A 24183-nucleotide genomic window follows, 5' to 3' on the forward strand; every position below is an offset into this window, starting at 1 on the left:
GCTCTCATTCTCTTTTGCACAGTAAAGGCTGCCTCTTAAAAAATGGCAAGTTCCATCTGTAACTAAATTTCTTATAATTTTGTCAGTCGTCATCATCTGACAGCTTAGCTTACCACAAGGTACAGCTTGCCTCGTGGGTGAAGAAGAAAACTTAGAGTGACTGAGCACCTACCTTGTACCAGACACAGGGTCAGAGTCCTTACAGACGTTATTCTCATTAACAACTTGAAGTCACTTTCCGCAGCCTTATTGACCCAAGCTTACACCTGAGAGGAGACTGGAAGAGGCTAAGGAAACTGGCACAAAGCCACATCACGAGTAGAGGGTACAGCTGGGAGCCATCTGGGTCAGTTGGGCTGGGCAGTTCATCCCTTGTGTGTGCACCCTCCACACACAGTCTCAAAACCAGACAGGACCTGAACTAGACCTGTACAACAGTGTGAAGCCACGGCAGACCTGCCCTGAGCTACCTACCCTGCTCTCACTCATCCCCTTCCCTGTTCCCCAGTACCCTCTTAGTGCACCTGGCCCATACTGGGCCTGGCATAGTTATCAAATGGACAAATGAAAGGAAGGCATCCAAACACACAGAAGAGATGGGAGTGATTGTTGACCAGCATGGATCTGCAAAGCCCCATACTCCCTCCTGATTGTGTGCTTTTAGGCCAGTAGGGGTGGAGGGTGTTTGATTCTAGTAGGCAGTAGTTATCAAAGACTCTCTCATGATATTTTTGTGGAGGAAACATTTTAAAAATGGACTGCTAGGGTATCTAACTAGTTGATTTTCCACTGGAAGGGGTCTGGAGAACCAAGGCAGGGGGACAGCCAGTCACTTGCTTTATAGTCTATGCACCTTCCAGCCTTTGTTAGGCAAATAGAAAGGACAGATAAACACTAGGAGTAGACAGAACTCTGGAAATACAGGGAATGCATTGAGCAATGCTAAATAAATGCAGTTTGGGGACTGCAAATACATAATTAGATTATAATATTTAGAGAAAGTTGGGGCTGAAAGAAGAGAGGAGAGGGGTTGAATGTGTGGTAAGCAGTTGATTTTTCTTCAGGTTGAAAAACCCTACACCGGCTTTAAAAAGGAAGCTGTACTGAGCTTCATGAGAAATGCAAGCACTGTCTTGGACTGCTCCGCTCTTAAGACTGAATCTTGAGTTCTTTCATCTCATCATTCACACTAAGAATCCAGGATTTAATTTTTCTTTTTTAAAAAATTTTTATTTTATTTATTTATTTATTGATATCAGGGATTTAACCCAGGGAGTACTTAACCAGTGAGCCACATCCCCAGCCCTCTTTTATATTTTATTTAGAGACAGGGTCTCACTAAGTTGCTGAGACTGGCTTTGAACTTGCGATCCTCCTACCTCAGCTTCCAAAGATGCTGGGATTACAGGAGTGTGCCACTGTCCCCGGCCTCTGATTTTTCTAATTTTTAAATTTCTTTAAAGAGGATAGGAGCTTAGCATTAGAAAGACAGCAGTACTTCTCAAGGTTTTAGAAAGTTGCTAATATCAGAATTAGACCACCACATCCATCTACCTCACGTTACTCAGCCTTGTCCCCTGGGTTTAACCAGCCCTATGGCCTGCTACTCAGCACTCTGTGAAGTTAGAACAAAGGGGTGGAATTAAAAAAATTGACTTTCTTTCATGCACATAGTTTTTCTTTGTGTCTCTTTAAAAAACATGCTATAGTCTTGGACTTGCAGTCCAATAAGATTAGTACAGATTTTCCACAAAATTGCGGAACAGGTTATTTAGCTATTTATTACAGTTCTCCTTGGATCATGGTAGCCTTGTGGTATTTCTAATAAGATTTCCAGACTGATGGGATAAGGTACTTTATGTATTCAGCTAACATTTAGCAGACATTTAGAGCATGCCCTGGAAGAACTGCATGCAGGCAGGGTAGGAATTAACCAGAAGCCTGCATTTTAGAACCTCCCTGGGCCCTGCACCTTGGAGTAGAAGTTGGAAGTCAGAAAGAAGACACTCAGGCAGAGAAGCGGGTACCAGAGTGCAGGGGCAGACAGGAGGCGGCTTGCTGTGCTGTGGTGCACAGGCAGGCTCACGCCACAAGTACAGGAGGAGGAGCCCTTGTGAGGCCTGGAGCAGATGTTTAACAGGAAGAGTGGGTAGCACTGGTGGACCAGCTTCACTTGTGGGTGAAAAAAGAAGGAAGCGTCGAAACATTTGATTTTCTGACTTGGGGAATTTGTAAAGAGAGGATCAAGGGTTTGTTTTGGGGGCAATGGGTACAGGAGGGACGGAGGACACCAGAGAGTGGAGTGTGAGCAGTTGTGTTAGTATCCCACTGGGACATGCTGCTTTCAGAACACCAGAGAGATCCACAGTGGTATGTCCAGCACGCTGAGCTGGAGCATGGGAGAGAGCTGGGGGCTGGGTGGCTATTTAGGGACCTGGCAAACAAAACTGTGGGTTGGAATGAGGGGAGCAGCAAGGAAGCATCATGGAAAGAGCCAAGGGCTAAGTAAGGAAAAAAAGCCAAGTGTCAAGGAAAGACTCTGCCAAGGAAAGGTCAGAGGTTAGCGTAGGAGAGAAACCTGTGAAGGAAGGCAGAGGCTAAAGAGAGAAGCTGCAGAGGGTGGTGTTCTGGAAGAAAAGGGGGCTGGTGCTTCAGGAGGGGTGGAAGAGCTGCAGAGGCTTGTGATCATGGAAAGCAGGCCGCTGCCACTTCCACCCCTCCTGGCTACACAATCACTGAGGACCCAGCCCTTAGAATTTGCTTGCTAAACAATTGTCGAAAGAAAAGAAGAACAAGAAAGGAATGGTTCATATATTAGTTCCTAACAAACTGGCTGCTCAGAGCACAGTGGAATGTCTGTGACTGTGCCAGGCTCTCTGTGGGTGACTGGTCCCAGGGAGTCCTCTTGCATAGGGACAGGACTCATCCCTGCAGTGTGACTTCAGCAGGGTCTAGAGGTATGCTAGTCTGAACTTCTAATTCAGACTTTTAGTAATTGGTATTGATGCATTTTTCAATTAAGGCTGAAGGGAGTGGATTTGGAATGTAGTTTAGTGGACTCCAAATTAAACTTGGGAACACAATCCTTGTGAAAAATCATTCAGCTTATCAGTAGTTGGCAAACGTTTGTACAGCAGCGGTTGTTCTGGCTGCGCCTTTGGTTGCATACTAAACTGAGCAGCAAGCTGTGTCCACTGATTGAATGAAAAAATAATGATTTTGTGTTACAGGGAACTTTTTACAATATGCCAGAGGGACCTACTGGAGTCTCTTTAATCTTGAACAATGCTCGCTTCTTGCAGAGGCAAATTATGCAAATCATACTTAGTGTTTCATGATCAATCAGGTCTTTGTTGGAAGTGTTGTGAGTGCCAGCAGAACAGAATTCCTATCGCCTCTGGAAGGGGAGGGGGTGCAAGTCAGACCACTGCTGTGATCAGCAAAGGACACTTGTCAACTGCTTTGAACTCGCCCTACAGTTAAAATGCAGCCATTCTTTGTGAAGAATCCCACCGTTTTGCACAGGCTTTTGTTTTACAGTTTATCTTGCTTATAATTTACAAAGTCCCCCTGAAGGAGCAGCTAGCCAAGCTGTTGTGTGGGTGACACACATAAACAGAGCTGGGCCTGCCGCCTGGGATGGCAGATGGCATCCTTGCTCTGGAGCTCCCTTTGTGTGGACTCTGCCTAGAGTGCAAGGTTTTAAATCTTCCTGGACCCATCCCGAGTGCACACGGATGTGTAAAACTAGGTCATTTCTGCCTCAGCATGTGCACAACAGTTAACCTTGATTAATCCTTGATTCTAGACCAAAAAGAAAGAGCCAGAGAAATGTTAAAACCTTGGGGAGGGGGGAATGGTGACATTTCTGAGCAAGCTTATATTATTGATCCCTGCTGCTTGAATTCTTGCGTTGCCACCTAGTGGAGCGTGGGAGGAATGCAGCTGATTTGCCGGGCTTGTAGTCTGTCTCCCATCTTAGTAGTTCTTGAAGGAGCTAGAAAAATCAAATCCACCTGGAGCATTAAATAATTATTGAGGAGCCAGGTGTGGCAGCACATGCAATCTCAGCTACCAGGGAGGATGAGGCCGGAAGATCTCCAGTTTGAGGCCACCCTGGGCAACTTAGTGAGACCCTGTCTCAAAAAACAAAAATTTAGGAGTCACTTTGGGCGCGTGCTTGAACAGCAGTATCAGACATGAAAACAATTCAGATAAGATTGTGACACCTCTGGAATCAATACACTTGCAGGAGGGTCCTAAACTGGCCTAGAAATGGTGAAGGCTTTCCGAGTGTGATCCCTGAGCAGAGTATTATGAGCAGGAGCAAATCAGAAGCCTAGGGTCAGGCAGTGGCAAGGGCTTTGCGCCTGGAGAATACAGCAGGAATTAGATCCTGGGGGCACTGAGAAGTATGTGGGAAGATTTTAAAATATTTCTGTTTAGGAAAATCTCAAAGTGCAAAAAATATTAAGAAAGCAGTGTCCATGTCTTACCCAGAGAGCCATTAGTGTTTCAACAAGCAGTCCTGTGGATTCCTGTGTGTTCCGTTTTAATTAGGCACGGCATGTAGTGTACACAGTAGATCACGTGGCCCATGCTTTGGGCAAGAGCTTTGGCCAGCCTCCTTTCTGCCTGGGTTTATCCTCACCAAACAACGTATTTGTGGGAAACTGCCTGTGTCATAAGTCCCTGGTGCTGAGTCCTTGTCAACAGCAAATGCACCTATGTGACCAGATATCTCATATGTACACTTTGGGGTGTTTGTTTCTGTTTGGACCCTCCTACTAGAACCTCTCTGTGTGTGAGGACAGGAACATGAGAGTCTTTTTTTTTTTTTTCTCCCTGCCAAATGCCTCCAATAAAGGGCCCACATTGCTGCTGCTTTATAGACAATTTGCTTGTATTTTATAATCAATTTGTGGAGAATTTCAGTGTCTGATGCTTTGGGGAATTAGCCTTTTTTAAATGTAGCCAGTGAAAAGTGAATTTGATTTATCTTCAGAGAAAGAAGGGGGTGAAAAACCTGTCGTCGTAGAGTAGAGTTTAACTTGCTTAGAGTGGCGTCAATTCTGTGCTGCCCTGTGGCTGAGTATGCTGCCTTTCACCTGAATCAGTTTGATCTCGGTACATCCTGCCTACACTTCTGTTAAAACCAGCCCTTAGAGATGTGATCATGCTAAGGCTAAATGGCAAAGTCACCTCCACGGGTAGACCTGTGGAGGTTGGAGGCACTCAGACACTGTGGGAGTCAGGCAGTCTTCCATTTATTTTGAACAATTTGTACATAATGCCTTAGTTACCTCAGTGTATTCTCATCCAAAATGGAGTGAGCATGGGACCTACTTTCTGTTGTCATTTGAAGAAGTACATGAGGGAATAGATGCCTAACATTTAAATTGATGCATGCTGCAGAGGAGGTGTGCAGGGAATTAACATTAACTTGTGCTGCTACTACTACTTTTTTAAAAAAACAATTTTTACCCCCTTCCTTTAGTAGTGAAACCCAGGGAGACTAAGCAATTTGCTCAAAATTGTAGTTGTCAAAACTTAGGGCGCTTATAAAATATAGTCCTTTCCTCTCAGCCTAGTGTTGGAATTACCTGAAAGAAAAATACAGAAATAAGAGAAAAAAGCCAAGTAGAGAACCTGGCTTTAGATTTTTGGCCAACTCTGGGTGGACTGCAGGCCAGAGTACATCCTCTCTGCTGTGGGTCTGAGAACGGGGCGGGGGTGGAGGCCAGTGCAGCAGCTCATTTTTTTCTCCAAATGTCCTCTGGCTTCTTTCTCTGGAAGAGAAAGAGCAAGGAAAGGTTGGGAGTTGGGCCAAGAACCAGACTAGCCCAGGTCCCTCCACAAAGGGCGTCAGGACTCCTCCCACTGGGGGTGGCCCAGCAGGGATCCCACCCTGAATCCTGGCCAACCCTCTATATTTCTTATTTATTTCTCTTCCTGGCCCGCAGTGTCCCAAGCCCCACACAGTCTTTTACCCAGGATTTCTTTTCTGCCCTATACTCAATCCCAGTTTAAAGGACAGGTATAGAGGAGCTGTAGCAGGAAAGCCAATTCTGTATATTTCTTTCCTTACATGTTGAAATCATTTTTTGAAGTGTCTTGATGATTGATATTCAAAATGAACTGCTCACGTTGTCCTACCAGTTTTTCTGGCCATCCTGTTTTTTTGTGGACCTGCTTAGCATCCATGTGACCTTGCCAATTCTGAGTCTTGTGTTGCAAACACAGGGAACAGTAAGTAGCCAGTTTGGGAGAAGATGGCTTTGGTTAGGAAGTCATACCTTTATTGCAGATCCTTCTGTATCCATTGTAGTTTAAATTTTTTTCCTTTGTTATGGATTGAACCCAGTGTCTTGCTCACGCTAAGCAAGCAAAGAATTTTTTTTTTTAATCAGCATACAGAAATACTCCCACATGAAACCCAGTTTATATTTCTATGAAAAAACTCTCAAATTTAGATAGGTAAAATATTAGTAATTTATTAATCTTTTGATGGCATAGTATAGAATAAGTAACATTGCCCTTAAGTCACCTAGACTTATAGTCCCAGTTCTGCCCACTTAATGACCTTGTAACCGTGCGTGGGCCTCAGTTTTTAAGCATTATGGTAGGTAATGTCTCAGCCATGAGATTATTACGAGGGATGGGAGTGGGAGTGACTGTGTATGTGTGGAGCAATTTATGCACTGCCTAGCATACTTGTGGCTGGTTCTTGGTGAGCACTGATCTCTGTGGGTAAATCAAGTGTGTAAGGTATGGCTGGCTGTAGTTGCTAGAGGAAGAAAGCAGCCTGAAATTGCTCATGTTGACTGCTTTTCCCAGGTCCTAGTCATGTTCCTTGTGAATATAGCACTAGAGAACTCAAGCCTGGTACTTAGACTGCCTGGCTTCAATCCAGACTTCAACCCAGGGTGCTCAAGCAAGGGACTTCTCTTTGACTCAGTTTTCTCATGTGTGGAATAGATACGATAACATTACCACCTCCCTGGGGTTGCAGGAAGAAGTAGATGAACTAATGCATACAGAGCTCTAGAAGCTGTCAGCCTCAGAGTAAACTCACCAAAGGTTTTGTTGTCATTGATTTTTTAAAGTGACATTGATCCTATTTCATAGAATGTAAGTGAAGATTGCAAGTATGTAGAAATAAATAACTAGAGGTTGTTGGAATTTAGTTGTTGGTGTAAGTATGGATTATTACTAGTTTGGTAGCAGAAAATATATGCCTCAAAATGACTAAAAGTGTTAAAAGTAAGAAGGTTCTACATGGATGATTTTGAAAACTATTTGTGTTTTGTTATGGAAAATTTCAAGTGTTTATTAGAGTAGACAGAATAGTAGAAGGAACCTCTAGGTACACATGTGCCCATCTGCAGTGACCTCACTACTGAAACCGCTGATCCCGTTCCATCCGTTGCATTCCCATCTTATGTTGAAGCAAATCTCAGTTATTATATGATTTCATTTATAAATTGTTCAGTACTTATCTCAAAAAGAGAAGGAATTTAAAGCTAAAAAAGATAAATAAAAACATAGTCATAATATATAATGCCTTTTTTATACCTAAATGAAAATTCATCATAATTTCTTAATATCATTAAATATTAAGTGGGAAATTATTTGACCAGTGAAATGATGACAATACCCAGCAGGCATTAAAATGAATTTAACACCAAAGGAAACTAGAAAACACCAGCATGTCATTAATGCTGGCACTGAGAGAGCCCACGCCAGCTCAGCACTGGTAGGGGCCAGTTCCAGCTCTATCATTCCTCTCACCTCTCAGAGTTTGGGTTCCTTCCCACTAAGAAAATCATTTGTTTCCACAGGTCATGGTCAGAATGAAATGAAACAACCACTCAGCAGTGACTGGCGCAGGAGATATAAAATAAATATTCATTCCCTTTCCTCTTTCCTTTTCTCTTTTAGCTACAGTTTGAATTTTTATCTTAAACTACAGTTTGTGTTAGAAATACAGGATTCTCTAGTCTTTGTCCATACCCATCCTCTGTTGGTGACATAGTTAATATCAAGGGGCAGTGCCATCAAACCACATCTGTGATAAAAACTCTTTTCCACAACAGACTGTCAGTCAGGTGGAAAATGGTCCACTTCGTGGGGCACATGATCATTTTGTGAAGCACATCAGACCGCAGTCTCAGTAGATTGTACATGGTCTGACAGTACCTTATGAATACCCCTTGCAATTTGGAGAGAACTACTTATTTGCACAAATAGGTGTCTTGTCCCTCCTCAATTGCTTGTTCACTCAGATACCTGGGTGTAGAATGTGCAATACCTTTTAGATCTTTTTGATCCCATCAGTGTATCAGGATCCATCAGATCATGAGGCCTTTTTTGTTGGGTTTCTTTCCTCCCCACCCCTCCCCTTTTCTCTCTTTTCCTTGTTTTTAAACACTTAAGAACTGTAGGGGATAAAAAAAAAAAAAAATGTATAGACAGAGATTCTGACCTCAGGAGCTGAACTAAAGTTTACTAGGGGTCACAGATAAATACTTGTCATGTAATTTGGACAGTGCAAATAGGTGTCAAAAAGGGAGGTGTTCAGGAAGCTTTTAGGAGGAGGTGGCAATTAAGTGAACCTGGAAGAATGAGCACAGTTTCTCCTGAAGCAGTGGGGTCAGCTCTCCAAGCAGAGGGAGGTATACAGCAGTGACATGGGTGTCCCTTTGCTATGAGCACTCCCTATACTTAGCCCTGGCATCTTGTCAGCCGCCTGGTCCCACCGAGGGTTCACCAATGGTGCTTTCCTTTTTCTCCGTCTCTGGCATCTCAATTGTAAGAACACTAATTTTAAAGGGAAAATGTACTTTCTTTTTCTGATTCCCCTTCCCAAACTTCACACTGGAATGTTTTTTTCTCCTTTTAAAAGAGGCATTCTCTTAAGTGTACGAATATTCCTACTTTATCATGTGGCTCGAAACTAGCACTGTATGTAGAATCATTAAAAATCAAAACATACAAGTGTTCAGCTGCTCTAAAAATTTGAAAATTGTAAGGGGCTTATCAGAATTGTGTGAAATATAATGTGGTATCTTCAGCAGTTAATTCTAAAAAGTAGGTCAAAGCCTAATAGTAAACAGATCAGAACTTGGCCAAAAATCTCTGTAAAGATGATGGTAGTGTGCGATTAAACTGTCATATTCTATTTTGTAAAGATGACCCTGTTGTACGGTGCTTTTTTCTTTGTCATTGATTTGTTACGATTTTTTTGGTATATGACTTTAGGAATTTAATAGAAATTCAGAGCTCTCAAACGTCTAAAGAAATCTTAATGCTCCTATGTTTCTTTTCATTCTTGGCATTAAAATATTATTTTATACAGCGTACTTTTAAGTTTGAGTTACTGTACTGATGAATTATTAAGTCAGTGATTACTTAATACCTCTTAATTTACCAAGAATTCCATGTAATCCTAAACAGCCTTCACTCTATTTTAATAAACTCATTTTATCAAAATCTGCCATTACAGAACACCTGAAGCTGGGATCACATTTTGTTACACTTTAACTGAAACCGCTTGTGACTGTTTTATCAGATGCCATGGGCCTTCTTGTTCCTGGCGCTCATCCCTTCACCATTTGGTCTGCTAGTTTGCAGACCCAAACTAACTAAAAATGGGTAGCAGGGGCAAAGGAGGCTGATTCAGCTATGTAGTAGATTCCTTGGACCTTTTAAAACATTATATGCAAAGTTTTATGATTCGTAAAAATATTGTTATGGTGATTAAGGCTCTAAGTAGATGTATTTGTTTCTTATTTCCACTGTAACAAATTATCATAAACTTGTGTCTTAAAACAATGCAGAGTTATTATCTCATACTTCTGTAGTTCAGATGTCCAAAAGGTGACTCCCTGGACTAAAATCTGGTTTTTAAAAGGTCTGTGTTCTCTTCTGAAGGCTCTGGGGAGGATCGATCCCCTTGCCCTTCCCACAACTAGAGGCATGCACGTTATTCTGACTCTCTTCTGCCTCCTTCTTCCACATTTAAGGGCCCTTGTGACTACCTTGCTACCTGGATAATCCAGGATAATCATCTTATTTTAAGATCAGCTGACCAACAGCCTTAATTCATCTGCTACTTGATTCTCTTTGCCATGTAATATATTCAGTTTCCAGGAATTAGGAGTTGAACATCTTTCAGGAGAAGGGAAGGCCAAAAAAGCATTATTCTGCCTTTCACAGTAGGTATAATCCTCCTGAGATTATTCAGTATCCACTGTTTATTCAACATTTAGTAAATTTCCAAGGCTCTGCTTTGTACTAGGAACTCAGTCTGACAATGTCTAGGGAGAGAGAGGTGCTGAGACAGATGCTTGGCAGTGCTTTATCATGGATGGGATCTGGCTGTAGCTGGGAGTGGCATGGGTGTAGAGAGGAAACAGGAGTTTTGAAGGGGAGGGGTTTGCCCTGGAGAGAATGGCACATGGGTTATCCCAGGGAGGAGAACCACTTGAGCATGCTAGACTCAGGAGCCCTAGATCTTGGACTCTGGAGTCTGGCAGGGAGCGTGGCAGGGCCAATACAACTGGGGACTTTGGGACCCAACTGTGAAGGACCTTTAAAAGGGATGACAGCCAGTGTCTCATGGGGCGGGGAGAGGGGGGGGTTCTTCTTCCTGCTGAGGAGGGTGTAAGCTGCCTGAAAACTTAAAAGTCTAAAATAATTAGTGAAGAACAAAACATAAAAAGCCAGAAATGTATTTACAAAAGCAGAGCCCCTGATACATCCAGTCCACACAAGAGCTGGAACTAGACAAAGGAAAGATGGCTCTGGTAGTTTATTTAAGTGGGTACATCAAAGGCAGGGATAATGTTTCAAGGGCGGAGTCTTGCTTGGTGATGTCTTGTAGTCAGCAGGTTGATTGGCATTTTGGCAGGTCACACCCATCTCAGGTGCTGTGTGGGATCTTTGGCAGAGCTTGTAGGGGAAATTCACCTGAATCAGATGGTCTGTCCCTGTGGGGATGTCATGGGAAGTTCCCAGTGCCAGACTATCCCGTCACTAGGCTATGGCACAACACAGTCCCACACAGCCCAGGGGCAGCTCTCCACAGGCCTTAAGTGCCAGGGCTGGGATTGGACTTGCTGCCATTAGTTAAGCCTTGAGGTTAGGCCTCAGCGGCCCTTTAGCCAATCAGCCAGCAGAGTTGCTTCTTTGGTTGCTGTGTATTTGGAAAGCAGACCTCACCCCATGTATCCTATCTACCTGCTTCCCTTGCTCAATCATTTATGTGGTTAACCTGGCCCCTAATAGAGGCCCCTAAAGAATTTTTGGCCCCTGGTAGCAGGGGTTGCAGGAAAGGGGATGGAAACCATTGAAGAAGAGTCATTTGATGGAAGCTTGTATGTAGTGTAGTCAGACATTACTTGCACATCTCTTAAATTTTTTTCCAGACAAACTTATAAAGTCAGATTCCATGATGTAGCTTAAGTGGAAAATAGGAGCAGGACTGTGTAGAAGGCAGCTCGGACTGTCCTGTGCTTGAATTCAAGCTCTGCCACTGAGTGTATGAGCTTGGATGAGTCAATTAGCTTCTGTGAGGCTGGCCTTCCCACACTGTCCAGTGAGACCAGGATAATCAGGACCCGCAGCAGGGCTCTTGGGAAGAAAAAGAGACGACGTGTTGTTTATCTGTGAAATAAGCACAAAATATCTTAGCCATGTTTGTTTTCTTTGGTCCATATTCTTAAGTGTCTTAGGGCATCTGTCTGAACCACATTTATAATAAATAGTCTAGACCATGCAGGAAATTTAATTGAATCCCTGCAAGTTCAGCCTATCTCCAGAACTGAGAATGCTTCTTTTATGACAAGTACTATTTGATATTTAGACATATCCTCATTCCATGAATATTTATTGATCACCTTTTGTTCTTGTGCCTAGAATTGCAGGGAACACTGTGCAACCCGTCCTTGCAGAGTTCATAATGTCCCAAGAGAGGCACGTGTGTAAAAGTGAAGACAGAATACGTGGATGCATGTAATTGAGTGTGCCAAGTGGGTGGTGTGAAGAAATCCTTTTAAGTTGAAAGCAAAGTGAAAATTGGCTTGAGTTAGCCTTGACAGGAAAACTTTATGTGTGGAAGAAATGAAAATTCAGTAGACCTTTCAAGGCTAGAGCACAAGTGTTTGGCAGGAGTACAGAGAATGTGAGTGGGGACTGGATCAGTGGCCAGAGGACAGAGCAGACCTCCAGTTCATCACCCTCTCCTCCTGGAAACACTTCTGTCCCTGGCAGCTCTGATTCCAATTTCTCCCTGCCTCTACTTAATTTTGAATTCTGAGCTCCACACACAGTATGGAACATGGTAGAGGCTCCAGAGTGGGTTTCTGTTGCAGCAGGAGTTGGCCAGCACGAGCACAAAGCTTTGTACCTGTACTTGGTATCTTGTTGTTCATCCATAGAAGCAAATCAGAGGGAAAACAGAGATTTGCTGCACAGGGATAATCATTCCCCCAGATCTTTTTTTAATCCTGTAGCATCATGGGCCCTACTTACACACCTAACTTCACCCTTAGAATCCATCTCCTGCAACACATGAGAGCAGAAATGCTTACTTGTAGATAGAAGACACACAGTTCCTGCTGTCTGGTTTCTAGACCAAAGTTATCTCAGTTAGTCTCTGTATTCCTTAGAGATCACCTGTTCCTAGTGTCATAGATCACAGCAATGAGAGGTAGAAGGAAGGAACTTTTCATAAGAGAGGAGACCAGGCCCAGGAATGTTAGCAAGTCAGTAACTGTGTGACTAAAACCTCAAGTTGCTCAGTTCATAGCTTCCCATTCTCTGCAGGCTGCATTCCATTCTCTGTTAATTTGATTTTCATGGCATTAGTGTAATCTATCTAATCTTTTCTTTTTTAATTTTAGATTTCTCATATTGGCAAACTGAGAGATTTTCTTCTGGAACACAGGAAAGATTACATTAATGCTTACAGGTAAGTGCATTTGCCAGGGGGCGGTGGGGGGGGGGGACTTGGATTTGGACGGCTGTGTTCTTTTCTGTTCCTGTGTTCCTTTTGAGCTTAATTTTTTTTTTTTGGTTGCGGGGAGGTGCAGGGGAGTACTGGAGATTAAATTCAGGGGCACTCAACCACTGAGTCATATCCCCAGCCTTTTTTTGTATTTTATTTAGAGACAGGGTCTCACTGAGTTGCTTAGTGCCTTGTTTTTGCTGAGGCTGGCTTTGAACTCGCAATTTTCCTGCCTCAGCCTCCCGAGCCACTAGGATTACAAGCATGCGCCATCATGTCCGGCCCTTTTAAGCTTTTTGTCCTCATTACTCAGAGCTGTAATGAGGAAGATCAGTATAGCAGTGGAAGAACATGTGCAGAACAGAAGAAAACTCACAGCTGCTGTGCCTGTGTTCCCACAGCAATGTGATATCACAACTTCTGATCTCTATCTCCATGGGTGCCATTACATCCTAGCATATGATACTCTGATTTCTTACCAGAGCAGTACATAAAACTGGGAGCACGTGTATTTGTATCACCTGAACCTTGAGGAGGGACAAGGTTTTCAAGGCTCTTGCTTGGCTCTCTTTGCCTGTATTTTGCTGTCCCAGCCTGTGACACTGGCCTTGCTGTTTGGGTGGTGCCCTTGTGAGCATGTTTCCATCTCGCGCCTTCACTTCACTGTGTCAGGCCTTTCTTGCCCTTCCCAGACTCAGTCCTCATGACCTCTTTCCTTGTCCTTCTCCCAGGCTTCTGACACTTGCTAGAGACATCAACAAGCTCACTTTGACTTGGCCTTCATTTTGGGGGGCTTATAAGTACTTTTATTCAGCCTCTAATGTAACTCATGATCACATTCCTCCTCTGGCTAGGTTCCCCTTTCTACTTACAGCCATCACCTTTTGGAGTATCCCCTGGATTAGTCACCCCTAAGGAGACCCAGCATGAATGCCCCACTGCTCTCTGTCAGCAGCAGCCTCCACACCTGGCCTTGCCTGTTCTCGTCTCTTTCACACCCTGCTCCTGCCATGGTGCCGAGCATGCCAGCCTTCCTGGAAGTCTCCCTGCCCATTCCTGATGCTGGCACAGGCAGCTGGTGTTGTTCCTCCTCTTCCCATGGTGGTCTTTTTTCAAAAGTTAGTGCTCAGCTTTAATGCTGTGTCTTCTGGGAGGCCATCTTGGGCCACCGTTTATAAAATAGACCTGGGAGTTTTTGTTTGTTTCTGTACCTTATTTTTTTCATGACAAAGCATGATTTGTGATTATTCAATAATAATAACATAGTTTACTATTTATCTTTGTGAATAATTTTTAAGTTTTATGAGACTGGAGACCTTGTCAGCTTTTTATTCTTGTTTCCATAGTGCCTCACCCATACTTGGTACTAACTAAATATATGTCAGTGAATGAATGAATGAATGAACTCCTCATGGTCCTACTAAAGTCCATGATGAGCCCGATGTGGTGGTGTATGCCTGTAATCCCAGTGCCTCAGGAGGCTGAAGCAGGAGGATCACAAGTTCAAAACCAGCCTTAGCAACTTAGTGAGAACCTGTCTCAAAATAAAAAATTGGCTGGGATGTGACTCAGTGATTAAGCCCCACTGGGTTCGATCCCTGGTGTCAAATACTTAAAGTCCCTGATGAGCCCATTGGTTCTCAACCACAGCTGATTTGTGGGGGGCACTTGGCAATGTCTGAGGACAAAGAAGGAATTATCTGGCCCACAGTGTCAGTTGTGTTGATGTTCTCAGTGTCTTCCCATCTCAATCTATGCAAATTAACTAATTCATGCACCAAATATTTGTTGAATACATGCTCAGTGCCTGGTACTATTCTAGATTCTTAGGGCACATATGGAATAAAAAAGGCAAATATTGCTTCTCTGCAGCTTGCATTCTAGGGATTAACAAAGACAAGCACTTAGGTCCTGTGGAACGGACACAGTAGAGTTAGGTTATGGGACCTAGGGTTGCTGAGGAAGGTGGTGGTTTATATCCAGAGTGGTCGGGACTGCCCCCACTGAAGCCGCCTGCTCCTCTGAGGTTTGGAGTGTTGGTAGGACTTCTCACTCCTGCCTCTCTGCCTCCTCCCTTCTTTTCACCTGCTGTACCTATTTTTCCTCCGCTGTCCTACTGTCCAACTTGGGTTCCTCATCTCATCATTCCTACTGCTTCTGGATCATTGCTGCATTCCTGATTCCCCTCTAGTTTTGATGATCACACTCTTTTCTCTTCTTCCCTTCAGCTCATGCACTTAACCTTGTTCCTCCTGAAGCCATGTGCACTGTCACTTTGTTTCAATCCAGTGCCAGACTTGGGGAGAAAGTCTGCATCAGGGAATAGCCGACCTTCTGTAAAAGGCCAGATAGGAAGTGGATTAGGATTGGTGGGTCACATATGCTGTCACACATTCATCTTGGTTTTCTTTTATTGGTTATGCTTATTGTTTTTATACAGCCTTGGAAACATGTAAAAAGTGCTTCTTAGCTCTGGCTGTATAGAACCAAGCCTGTGGGTTGGATCTGGCCTGTTGGCTATAGGTCACTGACCCCGGTACCTGATCCTTTGCTTCCTCACCATTCACTCCTCCCTGATCCTAACAGTGGAGCTTGGTTTTCCTCACTTTCTGAGACTTTTTCTCCCAGAGCTCCTCTATGCCTTTTAATTAGTAAAGCTGGTGGCTTTTTCTCAAATTTAATATAAGTGGAGTCATATAGTACACTCTTGGTGTATCTACCTTCTTTCACACAATATGCTGTTGAGAATATCACTAGTTGTTCTTTTTTATTAGTTATTTTTTGAAATATTCTGTTGTGTGAAATTGCCACAATTTGCTTATTTATTTAGTAACAGGGAAAATTGGATTGCTTCTAGTTTCAGGCTATTATGAATAAGCTGCTATGTGTGAGCAGCTTCTGCAAGACTTTTTGTGCATATATGTGTACATTTCCCTAGAATAAATATCTAGGAGTGAAAGTCCCCGGTCACACACACAGCAGGTGTGTTCTTAACTTTGAGATAAATTACCAGTTGCAAAGTGGTGTTGCTGCCTCATTAGCAGTGCATAGGGCTGCAGAGCTACTGGCATGTGGTGTTGGATGGTCTTCTTCTTTTTAACCACTGTAGAGAAATAAAGTATGAATTAGTGTTTTAAATATGCGGCTCTCTAATGATAATGACGGTGCAGACCTTAACAGCCCTTTTCATCTCTCCACTTTGCTACAGCCTTTGATCCTGCTGACCACCGTCAGTTTTGAGAAATTCCTTATTCCCTTTACTGCCATTACTTAATAGCTTGTCCATCTGTATTAGCAAGGGATTGCTTCTAGGACCCCTCAAGGAAACCTGAACATGGGTGTTCTAGGCCCTCACGAAGAATAGCATAGAATTTGCCTATAAACTACCCACATCTTCCTGTTTACTTTGGATCATCTCTGGATTATGGATGATGCCTCATACAGCGTAAATGATATGTAAATAATTGTTACAGTGTGTTGTGTAGGGAATGACGGAAAGTAAGCCAGCGCATATTCACTACGGCTGCACTTATTTTTATCTGAATATTTTCAGTGCATAGTTGGTGGAATCCTGTGTGAATGCATAGATAAATATGGAGGAGGACCCACTGTATTTGGGGGCTCCTCTGACTACTCCATTTTTTTGCCTCTTTGTTCTTCCATTTTTTTCTAAAAGAACTCCAGAGCTCTGTTTGACCCTTTTGTCCTGTCTGTCTCTACTTTGCATTACAAAAATTGACCCTGTCATTGTCTGTGTGTATATCTACCTCCAGCACACTCAGCCCCTCTCTGCCCGTCCTGAGTGCTTACTGTGTGCGAGATACTCTGCTGAGCACTATTAGTATTTCATCTCATTTGGTCCTCACATCAACCCTGTGAGGGAGACATTGTCATTGAGCCTGTTTGACAGGAAGGAAACTGAAACACAGGCGTGAAGGGACATGATGAAGACCACGCACCTGGCAGCTGCTGAGCCAGGGCTTAGTGGTCTGACAGAGCCAGGCCCTTCACCACTGCTCTCTTACCCTTCATAGTGTCCTCTCACCACTGTGCCTTCCAGCATGGCATAGCCACAGGCTCCTTCAGTTCCACTTGCCACTGTCTTACCTACAAGCCATGTGGGCAGTCCCACCTCCATGTGTGGCTCTGTCCACTTCCTTCCATTCCCTCTAGGTGCTTTAGTGCAGTCTTGGCTACTGGCCTCATCTGTTTCTTCTGAACACCTGCTCCTGTCCCTCCCTCCCTGTTTGTCCTGAAGGCACAGCTACAGTCGTCATCACAGATGTGATCATTCAGTTCTCCTCCTTAGATCCCTTCTCTTTGCCTGCAGACATGTCCATACTTCTTCGTGACCTCACCATACCTCACCACACATCCATCCGCTCCTCCTGTGGCTGCATTCAGAGGCCCGTTGGTGCCTCCAGGCCTTCACTCACCCGTTTGTCTGCCTTTTGTTCTTTGATTCATTAGGTGCATCTCACGCATCCACCTGTTCCCCTGAAAGCCTCACTTCTAACTACCACCTTCTCCCAGAGCTTCCCGGGCCCGCCCCTCCTATCTGAAAGCCATCTCCCCTGCCCCTGAAGTTTGGTACCTTTTTTTTGTACTTTTGTTAGGCTGCTTCTCACATGAGCCTGGTAAAAGAGCTATTTCTCCATGTTCTCTTCTACCACACTTCTTGGGTGAGGTACTCTTATACTGTGTGTTTGACAGTGCCGAGGTTTGATTAATTGATTGATTCATCATTTCATTCATTCTACAGATCTTTACTATCTACCCTATGCCATACACTGTGCCAGGCATGGAGTATAAAATAGTGAGCACAGACAAACATGGTGCTCCTTTACCTTCACAGAGCTGTGAAAGGATTCATACATACGGGCAGCATTGCAGATAGGATAGGTACTGCAAAAATAGAGGAGAGGAATGACTTTGAGGAATTCGGCCTTGTCAGGGAAAGAGTCCTTGGAGAAGCCATAGCATGAGCTGAGATATGGAAGAGTGGGGGTTAGCCCAGTAACCAAAGGAAGGAGGGAATGGAGTTCAAGGTAGCCCTCGCACAGTCCTATGGAGACAGTGTCTGCCCTCTTGTGAAATACAGAGATGCAAAAGACAGTTTGCCACTCAGTGACTATTTATTGAACAGGTGGAGAAAACACCATTTGGAAAGACGGGGTTGATTTTAAAAGAGAAAACCTTTTGACCATCACTTCCACAGTGGCTTCTGGGGTAGAGTCCAGGCCTGTGCGTGCACTATAGCGTTGCAGTGAGGGGCCCTATTCCAGCCGTCCCCTTTGCTACCTTCCTCCTGGTTGCTCTGCAGCATCTCACCACGGGAACTTCTTTCCAGATGTGTCATGTAGTAGTGGAAGAGTGGGTTTGACACAGGAGATGACATCATTAGGAGCATCTCTTTAGGATTTCATCTTTATGAAACAAAGTGTATTTTCTACTTCATAAACCTTTCTCTCAGGGCTGAGGTCGTGGCTCAGTGGTAGAGCATTTGCCTAACACATGTGAAGCACTGGGTTTGATCCTGAGCACCATCTAAAAGTGAAAAAAAAAAAAAAGGAAAGAAAGAAAGAAAAACCTTTCTCCCACAAAATTTGAAAATATAAAAAATCCTCTGCATTTTCTTAATTTCATCAGTAGATGCAAACATGGAAGTGCTTCATATAAATACTCCAACAGAGAAAATAATATATCCCAGGTGAATTTTATTTTTTATTTTTATGTTTTTGCAGTACTGGGAGTCAGGCCCAAAGCCTCGTACATGACAGGCAACTGGCCTACCACTGAGCTACATCCCCAGTCCCCAGATGAATTTAAAATAAGCCTTGATACTTTGTCTACTTAAACTTCATATAGGCAATTTTCATTTTTATTATTTTGAAACACATTAAAACAATTATTCTGATGCATAGAATGAAGAAAATCTTATGTTTAGCTTCTTAGTTAAAAGATTTGTTTAACGCTAGATGGCAGTGTAAATGTTTAATTTCTTTTGTTAGAATTAAATACTAATTTAATAGGTCATTAAAATGGAAGCTACAGTGACTTGTGGAAGCTTTACAGAATTGGTATAAAGCTGTCAGTTTCTAGTTCCTTTTTTAGTACCTGACAACTTAGGTTAAAGATGCAGTCATAGAGACCTTTTATACAAGTCCATTGTTAACTTCCCTTTGCCTTGAAAAGGCATGGAGCAGAGTGAATGCTGTGAACGTTGGCTTAGCTCGAGGCACCTCTTGAAAGCCATATGAATCTGGGAGAACCATTTTATCTTCCAACAGCAGTGTCTCCCTCTAGGCAGAGGTCAGCAAGGGTCAGCCACACCAGGCCTAGCCCTGCCTGTGTCCTCTCATCCCATCAGCTGAGAATAGCCTCATATTGTAAATTGGTTGGAAAAAAATAATACTCTGACTTTACCACACAGAAATTGTATGAAATTCAAATTTCAGTATCCATGTAGAGTTTTACTGGCACATAACCAGCCCATTCGTTTGCATATTGTCTGTGACTGCTTTGGGCCAACTGTACAGCTGAGTAGCTGTGCAGACATAAGGCCCACAAAGTGTGACATGTTTATATCTGGCCAACAATGGGGGTGATAATCACTAGGAGTACTTAAGAGGTTCAGAGGAGTCAATATAATTGAAATTTAGAGGAAAAAATAATGTAATTATATCAGGGTGTGATTCTGCAACTGTGCTAGTTGTTTGTTGGTTTTGTGGTGCCAGGGATTGAACCTAGCAGCACTTAACCACTAAACCACACCCCCAGCTGTTTTTTTATTTTTACTTTATTTTTTTTATTTTGAGACAAGGCCTCTCTAAGTTTCTGAGGCTGACTTTGCATTTAAACCACTGGAATTATAGACATGTACCACTATGCCTTCATAACTGCAGTAGTGTTGAGGCAGGCATCCTCAAACCCAGAGCTCTGCTCTTCCACACTGTTTTTTCCCTTTTCCAGATGCAGTTACAACAACTGTGGGTCTGGACCAGTTCTGCCACTTCTTGCTGTGTGGCTTAAGCACGTCACTTACCCATCTTTGAGCATCACATAGAACTCTTAATTCCTAAAGCCTTCTTCCTCTTGAGCAGTCTGTGGCCATGTTATAGAAACTCAGTTTTTGCACTTTTTTTTTTTTTTTTTGGTGCTACAGTTTATTAACAACTCATGCACTCTGAGATCCACATCTATTCTGGCTTTGGTCCCTTATTAAAGAGTCACATCTTAAGTTCCAGTATCATTTCTGTCATGTGTTAGTCATATGAGCTCAACACCTTTGTGCTTGTTTTCTTTCTGATGAAACGTGGATAGTGTGAGGATTGGATTTGTATGTGAGAGCTCCTGCCACACGGAATTGCCTTGATGAATGGAAATAGAGCTGGAACCCCATCTGACTACCATGTACTTGAGGAGGGGAGTTATTGAACAAAACAAAACCCACCCATTTCCTGTAGGGTGGGGTGATGGAGAGAAAGAGAGGAGGGAGGAGGGAAAGACTGAGGATGCGAGAGTCACACCAGTGATATTAGCTTTGTCAGAGACGATGGAGAACAGCATCTTTATCAGCTTCAACATTGGTTGGTTGACATCTGAGGTCTGCAGGTAGGTGGCATTGTGATCTCACTTCTTAACCAGGGACAGACCCGCTCAGCTCTTGGTGCCACTGAACAGTGTAGTTCCTGGAACTCAGAGAGCAGGGCCAGGCCCCTGTGTAGCATCCTGAGAGAGGAATAGGGCACAATCCCTGCTGCCTACAGGTGGCAGCAAAGAGAAAGGAGTGGTGACTAGGTGTGTGTCCAGTAACTCTGCCCTGAGCACCACTTCTAGAAGTTCCTGCTTCTCCCACCCGGGAGAGGTGAGGAGAGAGAACGTATCATCTGGGCAAGCTGATCCATGCAAAAACACCAGAAACATCCCACTGCCGACCTGTCCCCTCCAGAGGGAGGCCACCCATCACCTCCCATCAGGCTCTCCCTCCTGCAGGTGGCAGGCTGTCTGCAGCCTTTCTTTTTCAGTGCCTTTCTCTCCCAATACAGTGTGCTGGCCTTGACCTGCTTCTGGGTACATCTTAGATGGAGTACAATCCTGGAATTGAAAGAATATGCATAGAAATATTGCTTCCAGACCTGTGAGCCTTTGGTAGTTTGACATAATTAGGAATCTATGATTTTTTTTTTCCAGAATATAGAGCTCAGACTTCATTGACCCATTTAATTTTTTTTAATAATGACATTTTACTAGAGCAGAACAGCATGCAACCAGGGTAGCCTCTGGCTGGATCTCTGAATGATCTTAATTAAAAATAGTTTTTCCAATTCTAGTAGATGTACCTTTTCTAAAATATCCTGGCAACAGAACATACCAATTAGTGAAAACTTTCTTTGTTACTGTTGTTGCCACTGAACGAAAAGAATTCTGTCATTTTAAAGGTTAGTGTATGTGTGTATAAACAATGTATCCTAAATGAACATCACCTTTTAATTGAATAAGGAACTTTATCAAATTAACCTTTAGACCTTTTCAAATTCACTGAGCTGGGTTTCCATTAAATCAAAATAATAGAGTAGGAGGATGTTAATCTAATGTCCTTGGAATCAGTCATATATAGGTCGGCTCTGTCCACAGGGGTATAACTTGAAAGTGAGTACCCTTCTGGTTTATGAGCCCCTGAACCCTTTAGCCTCTATTCCCGATGAGCTGGCTTCTAGCAGGGATAAGTGCCAGACTCTGGGTGCTTCTGCTCACCACTCTGATTCCTCTTAGAAGAATGGCCAGTTGTGGCTTCACCATGTTCAGCCAGACAGGTGAATAGATCAGGGTGCTAAGGAACATTGGGATGGGGAAATGCTTATCCCTCACCCTTCAGTTTCACTGAGAAGAGGAACATTAATTCTCCAAGAGGCTGTGGGCTTCCCTGCTTCTTCTAGTTCTCCCCCCAAAAATGTGAAAGTGGAGTAGGAATGGGAAAGGGTCCATGCCAAGGAGGAGAGGATGCCAGTCTTATGGTGGGGGCTGGGAAGAGGAGCCCCGTGCTTCACTCATCCCTTTCTCCTTTAGGCGGTCCTGTCCTCAGGCTGAGCGTGGTCCCTACTATGTGTGTCTTAAGTTTTTTTTAGAGTAGGGTGATGCCAATAGGTGTTGGGGTTGAAGGTGGGGAATCCGCTCAGGAGAGTCCTAACTAGAGCACAGTTGTAGCCACAGATCAACCACATTCTCTAGTTTAGCCTTATCTTTTTATTTAGTTCATTCAGAAAATATTTGATTATTGATTTTTCAGCCTGCTAAATGCTAAGCATTATTTTTGGTGATGCAGATACATCAGTGAATAGGCAGACAATAGTCCTTGCCTTTGTGGAACTTAAGTTTTGATGTGGGGTGAGGGGACCCAGATAAGAAACAAAATAATAAATAAAATGTAAGATGTTGAACAGAATAAATATCAATGTCGGGGGACCCAGATAAGAAACAAAATAATAAATAAAATGTAAGATGTTGAACAGAATAAATATCAATGTCGGGAGGAGAGAAGGGAAGGGGCATATGAAAGATCAGAAAGGATACAGTTTTATAAAGGTGAATTAGGGAGGGCCTCATTAAAATGGTGACATTGACAATGCCTAAAAGAAGTGAGGAATTTGTTTGTGGGGTATCTGGGGAAAGAGCATCTCAGAAGGAGGAGACAGCCAGCAAGACTGAGGTCCTGAGATGGAGTGTGCCTGCAAGGTTGAGGTGCTGGAGGGGACTGGTATAACTGGAGCCAGAGCTGGGAGTAGAGGCGAAGATAAGGCCAGAGACACAGCAGGGTGCCAGATCTTACAGTTTCTTTTAAGGATCTTGTAAGGACCTTGGATTTTTATTCTTTGGTGAGAAGCCGCTGGGAGGTCTGTGCAAAGGATTAACAGGATTCAGCTCAGTCTCTAACAGAATCAGCGTGGTCCGTGGTCCATGGTCTGTGGTCCATGGTCCATGGTCCGTCCGTGTGTTGGAGCAGACCCTGTAGGAGGCCACAACTGTAGTCCAAGTGGGAGGCATTGGTGGCAGGCTCTAAGAGGCAGCGGTGGATGCGACCGTAGATAAGAACAGGCAGGTCCTGGGAATGTTTCGAAGGTAGAGCCAATAAGATATGCTGATGGATTAGATGTGAGCTGGGAAGGAAAAAAAAAAGAGCTACAGATGACACCAAGGTTTGAGTCTTGAGCAACTGGAAAGATTGGAATTGCCACCAGCACAGACGAAGAGGGCTGCTGGAGGAGTGTTTGAGGAGAGGCTCAGTTCTGAACATACTTGCAGTGCAGATTGTACATCTGAATGGAAATGTTGGACAGGCAGTTTGATATATGTGTCTCAAGGTCAAGGAGAGGTCTAGATTGAAAATAGAAACTTGGGACTTGTCAGCTTGAAGTCATGGGACTAGTGAACTCACCAAAGTAATAAGTATAGGTAGACAGTGAAGAGATTCAGGAACCAGGTCATGAACTGCCCATTGTAAAGTGATTGGCAGTTAAGAGGTGTCAAGAAGGGCTGAAAACAAGCAGCTAGGGAGGGAAGGGGATGGGACCCTGTGTTATCATGGAGGTCAGTGTAGCCAAAGAGGAGGAGGAGGGATGAGTGCCATCAAATCTACAAGAAATAAGAAAGTAAGGTATGTACTGAGCACCATGACAGTTGCTGGTGATTACTGCTGACGCCAGAAGGAGGAGGGTTAAAAGCGTGATTGTATCAGGTCCAAGAGAGAATGGCCAGGAAAGCGGGCACCCAGAATGGAAGCATTGCTGAGAGAAGTTTTACTGAAAAGGGGTGACATTGAGCAGTACCTGGCAGGGGAGATGGAATGGGATTGAAGGTTTGGTTTAAAGTTGTTTTGTTTTAAAATTGGGGAAAATAACACCATATTTGTATGTAGGTAGGAAATATCCAGCATGCAGGAATATTTTGATATTAATAAGTAATAAATTTAAATAGTGTTCACTCTGTGCCAAAGTCCAAGTATTGGATGCATACATTACGTCATCCAAGCTTAGTGGTGCAGGAGAAATGAGAACTGCCAGGGTCATTCTAGTGCCCAGGTGGAAGGAGTTGCTGTCACCAGGAGACGCTTCCACAGAAGCAGAAGAGCAGGTGTCTATGGGCCCAGAGGAGAAGCGGGGAGGAGGAGCTTACAG

The 24183-nt window shown here is 43.6% G+C and overlaps 1 protein-coding gene across 4 annotated transcripts in view; it reads left to right on the top strand.

Moving 5' to 3' along the window:
• The window catches only part of Stx18 (syntaxin 18), a 169741-nt gene that overhangs the window by 52367 nt on the left and 93191 nt on the right, over positions 1-24183 (top strand). For all 4 annotated transcript variants that reach the window (XM_076863896.1, XM_076863894.1, XM_076863895.1 and 1 more), the window contains exon 2: positions 12906-12973. In XM_076863896.1, the coding sequence (XP_076720011.1) occupies positions 12906-12973 (68 nt within the window). The remainder of the gene's footprint in view (positions 1-12905; positions 12974-24183) is intronic.

The sequence above is a fragment of the Callospermophilus lateralis genome, chromosome 8 (genome assembly GCF_048772815.1).
Source record: "Callospermophilus lateralis isolate mCalLat2 chromosome 8, mCalLat2.hap1, whole genome shotgun sequence".
In the NCBI taxonomy this organism is placed as follows: Eukaryota; Metazoa; Chordata; class Mammalia; order Rodentia; family Sciuridae; genus Callospermophilus; species Callospermophilus lateralis.